At 37.3% G+C, this 20,186-nt stretch overlaps 1 protein-coding gene across 11 annotated transcripts in view; it reads left to right on the top strand.

Annotated features, from left to right (window-relative positions):
• Nucleotides 1-20,186, top strand: part of ZEB1 (zinc finger E-box binding homeobox 1) — a 203,587-nt gene that overhangs the window by 144,493 nt on the left and 38,908 nt on the right. For 4 of the 11 annotated variants that reach the window (XM_059058289.2, XM_067030540.1, XM_067030539.1 and 1 more), the window contains 2 exons: nucleotides 10,974-11,033; nucleotides 18,317-18,478. In XM_059058289.2, the coding sequence (XP_058914272.1) occupies nucleotides 10,974-11,033; nucleotides 18,317-18,478 (222 nt within the window). Of the gene's footprint in view, nucleotides 1-10,970; nucleotides 11,034-18,316; nucleotides 18,479-20,186 lie in introns of all 11 variants that reach the window. The other 7 variants (XM_059058292.2, XM_059058291.2, XM_059058288.2 and 4 more) reach the window with 7 other exon arrangements.

Below are 20,186 nucleotides of genomic sequence, written 5' to 3'. Positions count from 1 at the left end.
TGACTACTATAGTTTCTTTGCCTTTCCATGTGAATTTTAGCATAATCTTATATATATTAAAAAATCCTGCTGGTATTTTTATTTAAATTGTGTTAAATCTGTAGATCAATTTTGAGAGAACTAACATCTTTATTATGTTGAGGAGTCCCTATCTTTATTTTTTTCCAGCTTTATTGAGATATATTTGCTATGTAACATTGTTTAAGATGTACAGTATGACTTGATATATGTTTTTATTATGAAGTGATTGCCATAGTAAGGTTAGTTAACACATCCATTACCTCACATAGTTACCAGCGTGTGTATGGCGGGAACGTTTAAGATCTATTCTCTTATTAGTGCTTTCGAACTGTAATGCAGCATTGTCAACTACATTCATCATGCCATTCATTAGGTCCCCAGCACTTACTCATAACTGGGACTTTGTACCCTTTGACCACCATTGCCCATTTTCCCCAGCCCTGGGCAGCTGCCAATCTGCATTCTGTTTCTGTGAGTTATGTTTTTAAGATTCTCCCTATAAGTGAGATCATGCAGTATTTGTCTTTCTTTGACTTATTTCACTCAGCATAATGCCCTCAAGTTTCATCCATGTTGCTGCATAGGGCAGGAGTTGCTTCTTTTTTGCTGCTGAATAATATTTCATTGTGTGTGTGTATGTGTTATACATACCACATTTTGTTTATTCATCTGTTGATGTACACTTTGTTTGCATGTCTTGGCTATTGTAAATAATGCTTCAGTGAACATGGGAGTACAGATATTTCTTGAGACAGTAATTTCTTTTCCTTCAGATATATACCTAGAAAAGTAGGATTCCTGGATCACGTGGTAGTTCTATTTTTAATTTTCTTGAGGAACCTCCATACTGTTTTTCATAGTGGCTGCACCAGTTTACATTCCCAATAGTACACAAGGGTTCCCTTTTCTCCACACCCTCTCCAGCATTTATTATTTGTAGACTTTCGATGGATGGCCATTCTGACCCGTGTGAGGTGGTACCTCACTGTAGTTTTGATTTGCATTTCCCTGATGGTAAGTGATACTGAACACCTTTTCATGTACCTCTTGGCCATCTGTAGATCTGCTTTGAAAAAAATTTCTATTCAGGTCCTTTGCCCATTTTTAAATCATTATTTGTTTTTTTTTTTTTTTACTTTCAAGTGGTATACGTTCCTTGTATATTTTGAATATTAGCCCCTTTTCAGATGTACGGTTTGCAGATATTTTCTCCCACCCCATAGGTTGCCTTTTCACTTTGTTGATCATTTCTTTTGCTATACAGAAGCTTTTTTAGTTTGATGTATTTCTTCCTACTTGTTTATTTTTTATTTTGTTGCTTGTGCTTTGGTGTCATATCTAGAAAATCACTGCCAAGACCAGTGTCAAGGAGTTTTTTCCCTATGTTTTCTTCTAGGATTTTTATGGTTTCATGTCTCACATTGAAGTCTTTAATCCATTTCTAGTTAATTTTTGAGAGTAATACAAGATAGGAGTCCAGTTTCACTTTTACATGTGATTGTCCAGTTTTCCCAACACCATTTATTGAAGAGACCATCTCTTGTCCATTGAGTATTCTTGGCTCCCTTGTCAAATATTAGTTGACCGTATACACGTGGGTTTATTTCTGGGCCTTTGATTCTTTTCCATTAGTCTGTGTTTTTAATGCCAGTACCATACTGTTTTTATTACTATAGCTTTGTAGTATAATTTGAAATCAGGAAGTGTGATGCCTCCAGCTTTGTTCTTATTTCTCAAGATTGTTTTGGCCATTCAAGGTCTTTTGTGATTCTGTATAAATTTTAGGATTTTTTTTCTATTTCTGTAAAAAATGCCATTGGGATTTTGATAGGGATTGCATTGAATCTACAGATAGCTCTGGGTAGTGTGGACATTTTAACAATATTAACTCTTCTAGTTCATGAACAGAAGATATCTTTCCACTTATTTGTGTCTTCTTCAATTTCTTTCATCAGTGTTTTACAGTTTTTAGTGTACACATCTTTTACCTCCTTGGTTAAATTTATTCCTAAGTATTTTATTGGTTTTGACACTGATGTAAACAAGATTGTTTTCTTTATTTCTCTTTCAGATAGTTCACTGTTAGTATCTAAAAATGCATCTGATTTTTTGTATGTTGATTTTTTTTTCTTGTCCTGCATAGGTATTGTTTGATTTCTTGCATCAGTGTTTTGTAGTTTCAAAATGCAGATCATTAACATGTTTTGAGAGACTTAAAACCTACGTCTTTCATTTTTGAAGGGAGAAACTATTGTGAATGTTTTGTTTTTAATTACATTTCCATTTGTTCATTGCTGTTATATAGTAAGCAGTATGATTCATTTTTGTGTGTTGCCCTTGTATCCTGCAGACTTACTAGTTCTAGAAATTTTTGGTAGATTCCTTGAGATTTCTATGTAGACAGTCTCCTCTTCAAATTGGGACAGTTTTTCTTCCTTTGTAATCTGTATAACTTTTATTTCTTTTTATTAAAAGATGTCCGGAGTGGTGAGAGTGGACATTTTTCTTTTCCCCAATCTTAGAGGGGGAAGTATTTGATCTTTTACTTTTAAATATAATGTTAACTGTAGCTTTGTTGTAGATGCTCTCTCTTTATCAAACTAAGTTTTCATCATGAATAGATGTGAAATTTTTTCAAATGCTTTTTCTGCATCAGTTGATATGATCATGCAGTTTTGCTTCTTTAGCCTGTTAACACAGTAGAATGCATTACTGGACTTTCCAGTATTGAACCAGCCTTAGATTCATTCCCTGGAAAGCCCCTCTTAGCCATTGTGTTTTCATATATCGCTGAATATGACTTGGTAATTTTTTGTTGAAGATTTTTGTGCCAATGTACATGAGAGATATTGGCCTATAGGTGGTGGCTTTTCTTGCAATATTGTTACATGATTTTGGTATCAGGGTAATGTGGACCTCATAAAATTAGCAGGAAAGTCTTCCTTTCTCTTCTATTTTCTTGAAAATATTATTTAAATTTAGTGCAATTCATTAAATGTCTGGAAAAATTTAAAGTAAAACCATCTGGGCCTAGAATTTTATATTGTTTGGGGGGAAGGTTTTAAACTCCAAATTCAATCTTTAAAACAGTTATAGGAATATTCAGGTTAACCATCTCATCTTGGATGACTTGTAGTAGTTTCTAGTTTTTGAGGAAATGGTCCATTTCAAAGTTTTCAAATTCATGTGTGTTAGAGATGTTAACCTTACAGGACTGCTTTAAGGAAAATAGCTCACAATTACATAGCACTTACTATGTGCCTGGTACAGTACTAAGCATATACTATATTGATTTAATCTTCACAACTACCCTAAGAGGTACGGTTACTATCCTCCAAATTTATATTTTGTTAACTGATTATGTACTGCCTCACAGATTTCATGATGGACATATAAAATTTTTCAGTTTAGGTGTAAGTAATTACAAAAACAATCTAATTTCTAGCACGTTAAAAATGACATTTTTAACATCATTCTTATATGTGAAATCCATAGCAATTTAATACTTTCATTCATTTTTTTAAAACATGAATAAGCTCTTCTTTAAGAGTCAGAAATGTATATCTTAATGTTTACTCCTTGGACTCATAGTGGTCCCTTATAACCCTTTTAATATCTTCTGGCTCTTCAGTGATATCCCCTTTTCATTCCTGATATTAGAAATTTGTGGTTTCTCTCTTTTTTCATCAGTCTTACTTAAGGCTTGTCAATTTTATTGATCTTTTCAAAGAACCTTTTATTGTTTTCTACTCTGTTATTCTTTTTTGAATTTTATTGATTTCTCATCTTAATACTTCTCCCTTTCTCTTTGCCCTGGGTTTATTTTTCTCCTCTTTTCCAATTTCTAACATGGAAGCATAAAATTTTGATTTGAGTCCTTATTTTATAACATAAGCATTTAATAATGTAAATTACCCTTTAAGCAGTGTTTTGGTACATTCCACAAATTTTGATACATTGTTTTTCATTTTTCTATTTGACCCATGGATTCTTTAGAAGTGTGTTAATTTCCCAAGTGTTTAGAGCTTTTCTCCTCTTTCTTCTACTGATATCTAGTTTATATTCATTATGGTAAGAGAACATACTTTGTATTATATATTTTTTTTAATTTGTTAAGTTTTGTTGTATGATCCTGGATGTGATCTGTCTTCGTGAATGTTCTATGTGAATTTGAAAAAGATTGGGTAGAATGTTTTATAAATGTCAGTTGGATCTGGTAGTTGTTAATGTTGCCTAGTTCTTTATATCCTTGCTGACTTTTTCTGTCTGCTTGTTTTGTCAATTAATGTGAGAGGACTGTTGAAGTCTCCAGTTATAAACATGGATTTGCCTCTGCTTTCTGTTCTCTCATTCACCTATTTTGAAGCTCTGTTGCTAGATTCATACAAATTTAAGATTGTTATGTCTTCTTGGTGAATTGACCTCTTATCATTATTAATGTTTCTCTGTATCTCTGGTAATTTTCTTAGCTCTAAAACCTACTTTGATGTTAAAATAATCACCCTAGCTTTCTTTTCTTTAGTGTTTGTATGGTGTATCTTTTTCTATCCTTTTACTTTTAACATACCTGTATCACTACATTTGAAATAACTTATTTGTAGAGAGCTATAGATGGAGCTTGCTTTTTAAAATCTATTCTGACAATCTCTGTCCCTTAATTGGCTTGCTTAGACCATTTATATTTAATGTAACTTTTGGTGTTTGGGTTTAGGTTTATAACTGTATATTATTTGTTTTCAGTTTTTTCATTCTTCTGTTTCTTCTTTTCCGGTTTTTTTGGACCATTTGAATATGTTTTAGTATTACATTTTCACTTATTTATTTCATTTTTGACTATCTCTTTGTATAGATTTTTTTAGTAGTTGCTCTATTTTTTTAAATTTTTTATTGGAGTATAGTTGCTTTGCAATATTGTGTTAGTTTATGCTGTACCGCAAAGTGAATCACCTATATGTATACATATATCCCCTCTTTTTTGGATTTCCTTCTCATTTAGGTCACCACAGAGCATTGAGTAGAGTTCCCTGTGCTACACAGTAGGTTCTCATTAGTTATCTATTTTATACATAGTACCAATAGTGTTTATATGTCAATCCCAATCTCCCACTTCATCCCAAACCTGCCCCCCCTTTCCCCCCTTTCCCCCTCGGTATCCATGCATTTGTTCTCTACATCTGTGTCTCTATTTCTGCTTTATAAATAAGACCGTCTATACCAATTTGTTCAGATTCCATATATGAGTTAATATACGATATTTGTTTTTCTCTTTCTGACTTACTTTGCTCTGTAGATTTGAATGTTGCATGCTTTTCACAGTCTACTTAGAATCAGTATTTTACCACTCCAAGTGAAATATAGAAGCCTCGCACCCACTGGGTCCCTTTACCCTCCTTCCTTTATGTTGTAGTTGTCATATGTAGTTGTCATTTCTCATGTTTTCCTTCATTCCTGACATTTCAAGTTTCCCTCTAATATCATTTCTCCTTCTTTGTGAATATCTCCTTCTAGCAGTTCTTTTAGATGAGGTCTCCTGTCAACGAACTCTGCTAGATTTCTTTTATCTAAGAATCTCTTTATTTTACCTCCAGTTCTGAAGTATATTTTCACTGGATGTAGAATTTAGGGTTGAGAGGCTTTTCTTTCTTTTAGCACTTTAAAAATGTTCCACTTCCTTATGGAATCCTTAATTTCTAATGATAAATTTGCTGTCTTTTGAATCATTCTTCCCTTTATAGTCATGTTACATTTTCTCTTTTCAAGATTTTTTTAAATTTTAGTTTTCAGAGTTTGACTCCTGATCTGGGACTGGATTTGGGGGGGCTTTACCCTATTTGAGATTCAGTTAACCTCTTGAATCTATTAATTTGTGTCTTTTGTTAAATTTGGGATGTTTTTAGGCATTATTTTTTCAAATATTTTTTTCTGTGTCATTCTCTTTCTGGGACTTAAGTGACATGAAAGATACTTTATTATTATCTTACACATCTCAAGACTCTATTTTTTAATCATTTACTCTCTGTTTTTCAGATTAGATAATTTTTTTTCATTGATCTATCATCAAGTTCACTGATCTTTCCTCTTTCCTCTCCATTTTGCTATTGAGCCTGTCGAGTGATTTTTTTTTTTACATTTTTGTCACGTCACTGTAATTTTAGTTCTAAAGTTTCCTTTTGATTCTTTTTTATATCTTCTTTTTGCTGATGAGAGTTTGCTGAGACTTTCTATCCTTCCATTCTTTTCAGGAGTGTTCACCCTTACTTCTTGGAACACTTTTACAGTAGCTGGCTTACAGTCTTTGTCCTATAATTTCAACATCTGTGTCATCTCAGTGTTGCCATTTTTGATCACCTTTTCCCACAGGCACTGCGATTTTCCTGGTTCTTTGTATGCCAGGTAATTTTGGATTGTATCCTGGACATTTTGAGTATTGTCTTATGAGACTCTTGTTATTTAAGTCCTTTGGAGAATTTTTGTATTTGGGGTTTAGCAGGCAGTTCAGTGTATCAGGCTGTAAGTTCCAAGCAGCTTTCTGTGGGTGTGGTTCCAGCATCAGTTCAGTTTTCACGCCTTTGCAGTGCTTTTCAGATCTGTGCCACGCAGTGGCCAGTCTGGGACATGAGTGGTGGTCTTATCCCACACTTCAGTTCTCAGAGTCTGTGGTCAGATCCACATGTGAGAAGCTTGGGATGCACCCTGGAGCTCACAGACAGCTTTGTGTGGTCACTCTCCCACGCCCCTCCCTCTTCACGGTCTCCTCAGTATTTCCAGTTCCTTGGGACCCCCCTGTTCAGTCTCCTGTCCAAAAACCTGGGACTTTGTTGCCGTACCTGATGCATACTTCCTGCAACTATGACTGCGAGAAGAAGGGCCGCAAGAAGACGGGGAGGAGGAACTCAGTGGACATTTGTACACCTTCTTCAGGCTCTGGTCCTCTGACTGGAGAAGAAGGTCCCTTTCCCTTGGAGTTTTAGGTACCCTTAGGCCCCTGCTGTCACCATGGCCTCTCCCACCACCGTGGAAGGACCTGTGGGCTGGGACACAAGGCAAAAGAGGGAAAAATGCATATTTCTCCCTTCTTTGAGCCCCTTCCTGCTTCCTGAGCCTAAAGTAGAGGGCTTTCTTAGCATGCTCTTCCATGCCTCAGCGTTGACATCCAGCTTTGGGGCCTCCCTGAACCCAGGCCAGGGCGGGAGGGGTCACTTCCAGCTCAGTGGCCCAGTCTTCCTCCCCTGCCTGCCTTCCTGCTGTGGTTCACCTTCCAGAGGCTTCACAGTGCCCCTGCCTGCATTTCCCCAGCCGCTTTAGTTGCATCCAGTGGGACACGCAGGTGGTTTATCTCCATCTTAACCAAAGCTGACCCCAGGTATATATATATATATATATATATATATATATATATGTTTTTTTTTTTAACCATTGTCTTAGTTAACAGGTATTCATGGAGGTTGTGAATTATATTTACTGTGACACTGATGGGCAGTTACACCAAAAATATATTAATACATATGTAGAACCTAAAGGATATTAGAAGGGAAGATGGCACTGTCTGGAAAGATTCTGAAAAAGTACATAATGAAACAAGTGTTTCACCCCTAAATAAAGTTTGAATACTGTACTAATACTATGTTATACTATGCTATACTATACTATACTATACTATATTAGCAGCGTTTGCTTTTTGGATTGTATTCCTGTAATAGGAACAGCTGGGTGGGGATAGCAGAGAGCAGGGTCAGGGAAGACTTACAAAATGAGAGACGTGTGAACTGATCCTTAAAGAATCAGATTAGTAGACGTTACTCAGGTGAATGGGTAACAGCATTCTCGCAGAGAAAACAGCTTGAGAAGAGGCGGATATAAATGTGCGTGGCATATGTGGATGTGTGTCATCAAGGAAGAGACAAAAGCAGGAAAGGAAAATCTGATTCAGTTAGCCATTTGCTGTACCTTATTAGCCATTGCTACAAAGTGTTCCCACAGAAACATGTGAAATGGTTAGAAACACCCTGGTATGAATTTCAGAAATGCAAGGTTTAGGATTTAGAACATGTGTTAAATAATCAGTCCTGTACTTTGAACTATTCTACCTTACCACTGATAGTAAGCTTCTGGATTTTTAATTAAAATCAATTGCATTTGTCATCTTATTTTTATTTGCTAGGAATTTCATCCTTTGGCAAAACGAACAAATGCTGTCTATTTTGATCTAAATGTGTGCTATTTGCCTTTAACTTTTTTAAAACTAAGCTTTCAATTTTGAAATAATTATAGATTCACAAATAATTCACTTTTAGATTTGCAAATAATACAGAGAGCCTTTGTACCTTTTACCCAGTTACCCCCAGTGGTAACATCTTGTAAAACTGTAGTGCAGTATCATAACCAGGATATTAACGTTGACATAGGTGAGATACAGAGCATTCCATCACCACAGGGCTCCCTACTTGCCTTCAAACAACCCACCCTCTCCTCCCCTCCACCCCATCCTTAACCCCTGGTAACCACTAAGCTGTTCTCCATTTTTGTAATTTTGTCATTTCAATAATGTTATATAAGTGGAATCATACAGTATGTAACCTTTTGGATTGGCTTTTTTCACCCTCTGTAATTTCTTGGAGATCCACTGAAGTTGTATGTATCAGTAGTTTGTTCCTTTTTGTTGCTGAGTAGTATTTTATGACTTACTGCAGCTATATTTTACCATTATTTTAAAAACTAAATAAAGTCTTGTTACTCAGGAGTTTTTCCTTTATGTATTTGCTTTGGAATTTAGACTAAAAGCCAAAGCCTCGGGAGCATTCTAGTTTTCCTTCCTAAGGTGCATTTAGGTGGGTCAATCGTAATGTGTTGACATTATTAAGTCTCACAGGAGAGAAAGTCTTATATACAAGTAGATTCAACTGCTCTACCCCTCATATATTTCTTAAAACCAGAAGTAAGATCAGAACACATGAGGGAGAACGCTGCTTGAGAAATATTTAGAACAGCCACTGTTCCAAGACACCCTCGTGCTGGTCCCTGGACAGAGCGGGGAGGGTCTGCCCCAGGTAGCGGTCTGCAGCGAGAGGAGCGTGCCCACCTTACAGCCCAGCATCAGCACCATTTCTGTTTTCATTAGTTGACATGGTTTTAGTTATTGAACCAAAGCTCCAGCCCCAGTAATGAGGGAAAGAACGGACACTTCCGGGTTTCAAACTGTGGTAAAAGTGAGCGTGGGAGCAGATTCTGACACGCGCCGCATGCTCATCTAAGCAGCCTAGATTTTATCCCGGCAGAAGGAATGAAGAAGTGAATAACTGAACTGAATCGCACACAGTGTTTAAATCAGCTATAATAATAACTGTAAGTAGTAAAATTTAAAAGGTCCAAATATCACTTTAAACTTTAATAGCAGTGTTATCTTCCACCTTAGCAGGTCATAACTCTGCCTGCTTTGATCTTCATTTGAGGCGAAATAGAGAATGCGCATATGCAATAAGTTCCTGTATTACTATCATATAATTGCCCACTTGGCACACTGTTTATTTTAGTTTAAGTAGATGCTTTGCAGGAAGAGGAGAAAAAGACATTAGAGATTTTCAGACACTTACCAAATACTAGTGTTTATCCTACAGCATTGTTAACACTTGACCAGGGATTTTTAAATTGTCATTTTGCTGATGGCAAATACAAAATGAGAATATTCTTCGGCAGAAGTTCATCTCGTCGTTATCCACTTTAGACAGTGCTTTTTAATGCTGATCTAGAGAGGTTTGTGCATATTTTAACTCTTTTTCACATAATGATCATCTTTAAGTAGTAACATAAAAGTTAATGAGTATAGAAAATCCACTGAATAAATCCACCCGATAATCCAAGACACTTAAGGAAATACATGCTTTAATGTGAGCACAGATTTTACTTGATTAGTGCTCTATTTCTCAATTCAATTATCAAACTTAGGGGAAATCTAAATCAAGATTTTTGACTGACATATTCAGTGGGATTGATTGGAGTGTAGATAACTATACAATGTTTTAATATGACTGTAAATCTTCTGATCATAATTATGATACATACTCTGAAAGCAGTTTTTAACTTATCTTTTATATGTGCACAGGTTCTTAACAAACTATTTATTTAATGAATAAAATGTACCTAAATATATAAAGCATACTTTCTGCTTGCCTAAATAATGTGCATATTTACTCTGATCTTATGGGTTCATTACAAACATATATAGGTGGCAGAGGCAGATAATAGACAACTTAAATGTTTATTAGTACCAGTGTTATCATTTATTACTACTTATCAGTAGTTAGAATAATAAATAGAGGGAAAGAACAAGTAGAGTCCGCAGGCGTTTGCTCCGGGCACTGCGGTCTGGTCCAGCGTGCTTTCTGGGGCCAAGGTGGAGTAGCAAGTAGGCTTTAGAGCCATTCAGACCTGCGTGCAAGTTCCGCCTCCACCACCAAGGAGCCGTGCGTCTGTCCTTAGGCAGGTTGTTTAACCTCTTAAAGTCTCACGTTTGGGTGGGATTTTTTAATTTATAAAAAGGTAGTTATGAGGATTAAAGGAAATGAGTTGATAAGGCATCTAATACAGTGCCCAGCACATAGCCATTTGTGCTTCGGGAAGGAGATGCAAAAAGGAATCCTACTGCCTGGGGGTGGAGCTCCTCTCCTAAAAAAAATGCTAAAATCCTAGTATGCTTATAATTCGAAGGCATGTATGCATTCCAAATTACGTATATATCTTCACTTATTTTGCTTCACTAAAATATCTGAGTTTTGTAAAACTATCTGCTTAATTTCTTTAAAAAGCTTTTCCCTACTAGGAGATATTACTATACTTATAAAATGGGAAAAATCCAAATCAAATACAATCCGAAAGTTTCCACTTCAGATTTCTAGAAGTTAAAATGTTGGTGAGAGGTGGATCTGTTTTAATGCTTTGTTCTTTGATTTTAGCAGGAAAGGAAGGACAAGAAATCCTGGGGCCTGACGCTCGGGCGGATGAAGTGGGAGGTACAGGTAACTCTTGCCTTTTCCACACAAACTGTCGTCCTTGAACAAGGCCTTTTGTGTCACTGGTTTCTGCATCTGTGAGTCCTGAATTTAGTCGGTTTCCTGCTCTTTATCCTGCCCCCTTTAAATGTTTAAGTACCTAAGCGTGTGGGACACTGTATGAAAAGTTAGCTGTTTATATTCTTTAAATACAGTGCAAGCTTACAGATTCATGTAATACAGCAGATATCCATCCATAAGGATGGCAAGTATAATCTACCGATAATCCCCAAAATAAGTATTTGAATGATAACTTAAACTTCTATCAAATTTTTTTTACCATAGTTCTAGAAATACAGACCTAACTATTTTGAGTTTCATTATTAGTTACCAGGATCTACACTGAATTGCCCACAAGACAAAAAGCAAAGAGAGAAAAATAAGCAAATAAAATCGGTTATCTAGAAACCAGATGAGAATCATGACTATTGATGAGTGAACATGTCACAGCAAACAAGAGAATAAACATTTTTCTTGTAGTTACTGTGATTGAAAAAGGCCAAAATGAAGTTGAATTATAGTAAACAAGGAAATTGCTTCTAGGTGACTAAAAGTACATACTCCCTGAGACTTAAGGCTGTTCCTCTGTAATGGATTCAGATCAGATTTAAGAAGCAAAAGAATAAGTGCAAATCTTAAATCCAGATCTTCTATATGATAAGAGTGGGTACTTAATTATTGTGTCTCATAAGTCAGTCTTGGAATGTAAACTTCAGAAATAAATTCCAAATTATTAAAACATTTCCTCAAAATTCTGTACTTAAAAGTAGTATAACTGTATTCAGTATATACAACCATAAATTAGACATTTCTATAATATAGTTTTAATTAAATTTTGGTTTTTTCCTTTGGTTTAACGTTTATAGTTTTCTTTTTGTTTGCAGTACATTTTAGGAGTATTCCACAGAGCCTTATAAATTACCTCGTGTTGTGTAAGATGAGTGTGTTTCATAGTAACGTGTCAAAAATAGATTTCTGTCTATAAGCATCAGCCCCCCCCGTACTTGTCAGTTCTATAAAACAAAGAGCAAATCCGTGTCCTGTTACTGAAGGTGCATTCCAAATTAACTGAATAATAATGGAATATGTGATCATTTGTGGCGCCTGCAGCCGAAGATTTTGCATTCTGCCTTTAATGCGGTTGTCCTGAACGCGCGTGAATGATGTATCCAGGTATGCTCGTCATCAAATATTTGTCAGGCTCACTCACACTTTATATAAAATATTTAAACGAGGTATTTGTTATTAGTAAAGTAGTGTTAATGAACACAAAAGAATGCTGTTCATTAGTCTTTTATTTAATGTTAAAATTTGGTGACTTCCATTACCAGAGTAACATAAGTTATTCTGTAAAAGATCGTTTGCCCTTTTAGGCAAAATGCCAGCGCAAAAGACATTTACAGTTCCAGGTTTACAGTATTTTACCTCACAGTTCGCTCTTCACTACGAAAATGAATGAATTCTTTCAGTTAGAAGTACTGAGTAATACATAACTTCCCTCCCCCCGCCTGCCAAAACAGTCACATCTGGAAGATACAGTCACTGTGTATCAGCCAGAGCTGCCACTGAAACACAGGACCCTCTCCGCCACAAGAGGACGAGTCCTGTGCATTGTTCCCTTGGAACACGGGGAGTTAGGAGTAGACAGACATTGAGTGAAACCCCGGGAAGTGCGGTTTTCAGCAAAGGATGGAAATTAGACGTTTGAGACTTTTGAGCAGTTCAACTTTAAAATTATGTTGCGCCTTTTGCCTCTGTTACTTCCTGGACTTCTAGGGAATAATGTGCTGACAGAGTCAACAAAAACCTGCACAAAGGTCACCGTCGTTGGTTTAGAACGTTGTCAGCTTCCTTCTGTAGCTGACTTCCTTCTGCAATTCACGAAGTGAAGAGAACGATGGTCTCAGCTTAGTATTCAGAGAGTGAAAAACGCGCCCCAAACATCCTTTGCTCTTCTAAGCATCCCTTTTTTGTTTATATAGCTGATACTTGTGCAGAGTTTTAAAATTGGGGGGTAAAGATAGGATCCTTTATTCTGATGGGAGTGAAATACTGATGGCCACGTTAAAAACGTTATTTAGTCTCTACACTAACCATTTGTCTCTCTCTCTGTGCTTCCTCTAATTTGCGATGATAAGCCTGTAATCCTGCACTTTGTCAAATGATCATAGTCCGGTAGGTCCTATACTTTGACAGCTCGCTCTGAGTTCTGTCACACCTGAAAGAAAAGCAAATTATCATTATGTGTTTCTCTGTGTCTGCTCATCTCTTTAATGTTTAAGCACATACGTTTATCAGTCTTAGGACGAGGAATTCTGCTTTATAATTGACCTTTTCACAACATGCACTTCCCAACACTTTAAATTTTATGGGTAAGACTGTGGAATGTCTGGTCTTAGCTTGAAATTGGCTTGGTAAATGCAGGTTCGTGGAGACAGTGTACTTTAGTTGGAAAGAGGCCAGAATTTGAAAGCAGACCCCTAATACTGAATCATCTGCTCCCATTTAATGTTCACCTTGCCAGGACTGCTTTGAGGAAACTAGATAACAATTATATAGCACTTACTGCGTGCCTGGTACAATACTAAGCACATACTGTAGTAATTCACTTAATTCTCACCACTACCCTAAGAGGTACTGTTATTATTCTCCAGATGTTATGTTATACAAATGGATCCTGTATTACTCCCAGGTTTCTGATGGACACATAAAATTCTTCATTTTAAGTGTAAGTACAGTTGACCCTCGAACAACACGGGTTTGAACGGTGCAGGTCCACTTATATGCAGATTTTTTCCGATAGTAAATCCTGCAGTGCCGCACGGTCTGGCGTTGGCTGAGTCCGAGGATGCAGACCCGTGTGTGCAGAGGCCCGACTCTAAGTTTACACATGGACTTTGGACTGCACGGAGGGTCGGCACCGAGTTGTTCAAGGGTCAGCTGTACTTACAGCCTCATCTCTGGCATATTCAAAATGACATTTCTAACATCACTCTTATATTTGAAATCCATAGAAATTTAATACCATTCATTTTTAAAATATGAATAAGCTCTTCTTTAAGAGTCAGAAATGTTATATCGTAATGTTTACCCCTTGAACTCATATTTCCATTCTACACAGCCCATAGAATTTGATGCTAACATAGTGTATATTTCCTGTTCGAAGATATTTTTGATCAACTCTCATTTCTTTGCAAGGAAAACATGTATAGAAATGGAAATCTAAGTTTCTCTTAAGTTCCCAGGAACCATACGGCTCTTAAGATTAAACAAAAATTATGGATTGATTTATCCTATGATTATTAGTCCTACATAGTTGATCACAACGTACATGACAAATTGTAATAAATACGGTTGACCCTTGAACAACGTGGGGACTGGGCCGCCGACCCTCTGCCCAGCCAGAGTCCATCCACACATAGCTGAGAGTCAGTGCTCCCGTGTATGCAACCCCTCCGTGCACAGGACCCCTCCCTGTCCACGGTTCCGTATCCGTGGCCGCCACCAACCATGGATGGTGTAGAACTATAGTATTTACTGTATTGAAAAAACCCAGTATAAGTGGACCTGTGCAGTTCAAACCTGTGTTGTTCAAGGGTCAACTACTTATTAAAGAAAAATGTTACTGGAAATGAGATTAAAGGAGCTGAAGTAGTCTTCAATTAGCCCATGTATCAGTAGTTTAATGTTGCTTATTCTAGAAGAAAAAGTGTTCAGCATTAATTCTGTTTCCTTTTTTTTCTTTAGCATTGAGATAACCTTATTCTCATAAATAAAAAGGTGAAATACATTTTTGTTATAAATGATTTATTTGATCCTTTACATATTCAGAATTATTTGCAAGGCATTATGGTTATCTATTAATAAAAATATTTTAATGTCTTGTCAACTGACAGTGCTATTAAATGCTCCTTCAGTTTTGTTGAAAGCAAAAATAGCCACCTAATTTGCTAAAGCATTTGTTTCCCAGTCACCAGAATCATTCACTCCCTCACTTCCTGGGATATATGCCAAAAGGCTTTACCAATACTTACTTATCAAAGGACTAGTGATATCTGTTTTGGCTTTTGTTACTTTTTTCCCCTCACTTTGAGGCACCTTGTTTAATATATTCAGAAATGGTTGGACATACTGAAATATTGCTAATATTAGTACGTTCTGTCAGTACATTTTAAAATTAAAATCCTTTTATATCCTAACATGTGAATTAACTGTATTTTGATCAATACCTTAGAGCTATAAACTTAGTTCATTCAATTTCTGGAAAAGTTGTACCTAATAACCTTGCTAGTAAAACCAGTTATCACTGGTTTTACTAGTAAACCAATCAGCCGAATCAGACTTGCTGTCAGAAAAAAAAGGGTGTCTTCATTTTTCTAATTAAAATAAATGTGCCGATACACATTTTGAGGGATTTTATAAAATATTTTCTATGAAAATGATATGTTACAAATAATGAGGAATACATAAAGTATAAATAAATACATCTTTTAAATAGATTATTCAATAATGAGATTAACATTATTTAGATCTAATCTAATCGTTATGCTTTATAAAAATCTTGGTCTCCAAATGGGTACCTTTACAGCCAGTGTATAGATAAACTTATAACTTATTGAAGATGCAAGGTTTGTGTATAAAATACAGATTACATATATAATTTTGAAAAACATATACTATTTAAAACCTCATCATACCATCATCTAGCGTATATATAGTTACTAGGCTATAGAAAATACAGACATTTTAAAAGTGGAGACTAACTGAAGTAAATATTTTGTAATATAATCTGATAAAGATATTTTTAGGTAACTTGTCAAATCTATATTTCTGTATAGGAAATCACATAAAATATAAATTTCATTCATGAGTTTAATCTAGTTTAACTTGAAAATTTGAAGTTACATTGAAAAGACCTAATAACACAGACTTGTACTGCTTTAGTTATTCAGAAGTGCTTATTGTTCTAGCTAATGACAGATCCTAGGAAGGGTTTTCGAGAATACTCTTTGCTCTCACCAGCCTCCTGAAGAGCAGTGAATTTTTTAATAATAGGGGATGAAACAGGTGAGATCATTAAAGGAAAATTACTCTCCCTCCCTCCGGATATATTATATAGCTGAGTTCAGAGCTTTGTAACTAGGGCCCAAATAATCCCCATTTCAGTTGCCATACTTCGCCCCTGATAGAAATCCATGTAAACAGGAAAGGCTGGGTGCCTGGAGCGCTCTTACGTTGCCCTGATTCATCAGCAAAGCTTTTCCCCAATCGGTATTTTGAATCGTTTTCCTTCAGCAACCTGGAGGTTTTTTATACTCCGAGGCAATGCACTGTATTAACGTAAGGGGTGGAGGAGGAGGGATCTGCCTCTGTGAGGTTAGAGCAAAGGACTGTGAAAAGCAGGGGTACAAAGAAGAACCTTCAGGATTCTTGCAAGGGCTGTGCATGGAAGCTGAGGATCTGGAAGTAGATTCTGTGTAAACCAACAGTACTGGCTTCCCTTTAAAAGAGCCTTTTCCTCCTCCCCCCGCCCCTGATCCAGTAACCCTCATTTGGTGACTACAGGTGTCAACTAAAAACTACAGTTCTCAGTACAGTTACCATTGAACAACACGGGCCTTAGAGGCACCTGACCCTCCCCGCAGTGGCAAATCTGTGTGTAATTTACAGCCAGCCCTTCCAACACGAGGTTCCTCTGTGTCCACAGTTCCACATCCATGGATTCAACCAACCACAGTCATGTAGTACTATAGTATTACTATGGAAAAAATCTGAGTATAAGTGGACCCACACAGCTCAAACCCTTGTTGTTCAGGGGTCAGCTGTCTATAGCAGATACTAAATAATTGATAGCTATTGGCTGCATTTAAGAGGAGGAAAAAATGACTAGTCATCATGATTACTATGTCATCGGCTCTAAGTTTGTAAATAGCAGCTACTACTCCTGTGCAAGATTGCTTTGGTAACCGTCGAACAAAAGGATGCCCTTACATCACCATTTTAATTTTTTTTCATTAATTAATTTATTTATTTTTGGCTGTGCTGTGTCTTCGTTGCTGCGCACGGGCTTTCTCTAGTTGAGGCGAGCGGGCGCTACTCTTTGTTGCGGTGCGCGGGCTTCTCGTTGTGGAGCGTGGGCTCTAGGTGCGCAGGCTCAGTAGTTGTGGTTCGTGGGCTCAGTAGTTGTGGCTTGCGGGCTCTAGAGCGCAGGCTCCGTAGTTGTGGCGCACGGGCTCAGTTGCTCCATGGCGTGCGGGATCCTCCTGGACCAGGGCTCGAACCCGTGTCCCCTGCACTGGCAGGTGGGTTCTTAACCCCTGCACCACCAGGGAAGTCCCACCATTTTAAGCACCAGTTCAGTCTGCTGCTTTATCAATTTAGAACTGAGTTCAGTCTGAAGTGTGTGAAGAGGTCAGCCGTGAGACCCCCGGGGGCCACCCTGACCCAGCACAGTTAGCAGCAGCGTGGAGCAGACCCTCCTCTGGGAGGAAAAGGACGGGAACCCAGGATACCAGTCCCGCTCTGCAAACGCGGCAACGCTCTGGGCTGCCTTCTCCAAGTGAAGACGTGCTGTTACGCTCGGAACCTTCTGACACAGGGAAAATGCCTCTCCTTCATCCCACAGTTACACATTGACAGAGGAAGAAATACGGAAAGAATAGCCCTGCCTGTATCTGAACACTAGGGTAGATAGGAAGCAATTTTATCAATTTGATACTCTTTGACTTGTATTAGAAGTCTTTCCAACCGTAGGGAACTATTAAAGCTATTCTCTGAGAAATCACATTAACTGAACTGAACTTCAGAGTAGTTTGTTATTCAGAGAACGGTTCAGTTTTCAAGCACAACTGCAACTAAATATGAACAGTAGGTTGCTAGGAAGGACTGAGGTTTGAGAACTACATTTTTCTCTTTTCCTGTTTTCCTTGCTTTATCATTGATTCAGAAACTAAGGATTCAGCCAACCTTCTCTGTGTCTTGTTCATCAGTAAAATGGAATAGAAGTACAACCGTAAAGCTTAAAAGGGATATTGTGACAATGTCAAGACTTCTATAGCATCTTAAAGTTATGAAAACGGACTTCTTAATAGATTACAACAGAACGAGTAAATTTTTACTGTTCCGTAAATATTTCCTGCAAATTCAAGAACAATCATTTATTCTCTCAAGATAAACAATTTCTTATTTAGGAAAACTATGTGACAACTTGGTGGTGAAATTGGTTTTTATGGAGTATGCATTTCTTTTAGTAAAAGATGATGAATGCGACTCAGATGCAGAAAATGAACAAAACCATGATCCTAATGTTGAAGAGTTCCTGCAGCAACAAGACACTGCGGTCATCTACCCCGAGGCGCCCGAGGAGGACCAGAGGCAGGGCACACCAGAGGCCAGCGGGCACGACGAAAACGGTAACAAGCTTCACGGCCGCTTTGTTCTCATCTCCAGAGGATTACTGCTTCCATTACTCTATGTGGGGACCCACTCTACTAGAGGGAACATGTTGAAAACCAAAATTTATTGCAGGTGGCTGTAGAGAGTGATCTCTTTAATCAGTGGAACACTGTCCATGGTAACACTATAGCATTATATCAGTGGCCTCTCGTGTGTATAGTGTGATGCCACCACATGTGAAATGCTTAGGGCAGTGCCTGGACATTGATGTCCATTCACTTACATGGTAGCAAGTAGTAGAAATGGCAACTAGGATGACCCTTACTGCCCTTTGATTAGTCTCCACTGTTCTGGCAAGAAAAGCATGGTTGTCTGATTGAAAACATACTAATTTGGAGACAGATGGTTTTCCTGTATCTATTTTGGTCCTCTCTGATATGAACAGCCAGTATATAAAGAGTGGTAAAATACAATAATAATGCGTTCATACTCTCCTGAAAAGAAATATTCTGTCATTCTGCCTTCCATGCACTAGAAACAGATGAAAATATTCCTGTAAGAAATTTTACACAGTATCTGTATCAAGAACTAGGAAGATGCTTGGAATGTTTGAGGATATTTGAAGTATTAAGATCCTAAATCTGGTTTGGTTTTTCCAGGGTTCCCAGTTTAATGGATAGATTTAGCTTAATAGCCCAATAATCAACTTTCTAGAAGACTTTCTAGAGCAGTTTTACCTTTAGAACAGAGCTGTACAGAAGTGCAGGGATTTCCCACATTCCCCTGCCCCACACCTGGGTAGCCTCCCCATTATCAACATCACTCACCAGGGCGGTACTTTTTTTTTTTTTTTTTTTTTTTTTAACCAAGGATGAACCTACATTGACACATCATAATCACTCAAAGACCCTAATTTGCATTAGGGTTCACTCTTGGTGTTGTACATTCTGTGGGTTTGGACAAATGTACAATGACATGTATCCATCATTATAACATCATACAGAGTATTTTCACGGCCCCCAAAGTCCTCTGTGCTCTGCCTATTCATCCTCGCCTCCTCCCTGCCCTGGCAAAACCACTGATGTTTTTAATGTCTCCATAGTTTTGCCTCATCCAGAATGTCTTATAGTTGGAGTCACATAGTATATAGTCATATAGCGTTTTCAAATTGGCTTCTTTCACTTGGTTATGCATTTAACTTTCCCCTATGTCTTTTCATGGATTGATAACTCATTTCATATAAATGTTGAATGATATTCCATAGTCTGGATGTACTGCATTTTATTTATCCATTCACCTACTGAAGGACACCTTAGTTGCTTCCAAGTTTTGGCAATTATGAATAAAGCTGCTATAAACATTCATGCACAGATTTTGGTCTGGAAATGAGTTTTCAGCTCCTTTGGGTAAATGCCAAGGTGCACAATTGCTGGATTATATGATAAGAGTATGTTTAGTTTTAGAGGAAACTGCCAAACTATCATCCAGAGTGGCTGCAACATTCTTCATTCCACCAGCATGAATGAGCTCCACATCACGGCCAATATTTGCTGTTCTCAGTGTTCCCGGTTCGGGCTATTCTAGTAGTGTGTAGTGGTATCTTGCTGTTTTACTTTGTATTTCCCTAATGAAATATTATGTGCAGCATCTTTTCACACTTATTGGTCATCTGTGTGTCTTCTTTGATGAGGTGACCGAGTCCTTGGCCCATTTTTTTAAATTTTT

This window comes from Kogia breviceps, chromosome 3 (assembly GCF_026419965.1).
Source record: "Kogia breviceps isolate mKogBre1 chromosome 3, mKogBre1 haplotype 1, whole genome shotgun sequence".
Classification (NCBI taxonomy): Eukaryota; Metazoa; Chordata; class Mammalia; order Artiodactyla; family Physeteridae; genus Kogia; species Kogia breviceps.
The sequence above is the reverse complement of the archived record's forward strand: the minus strand, read 5'-3'. Positions and strand labels throughout refer to the sequence as shown.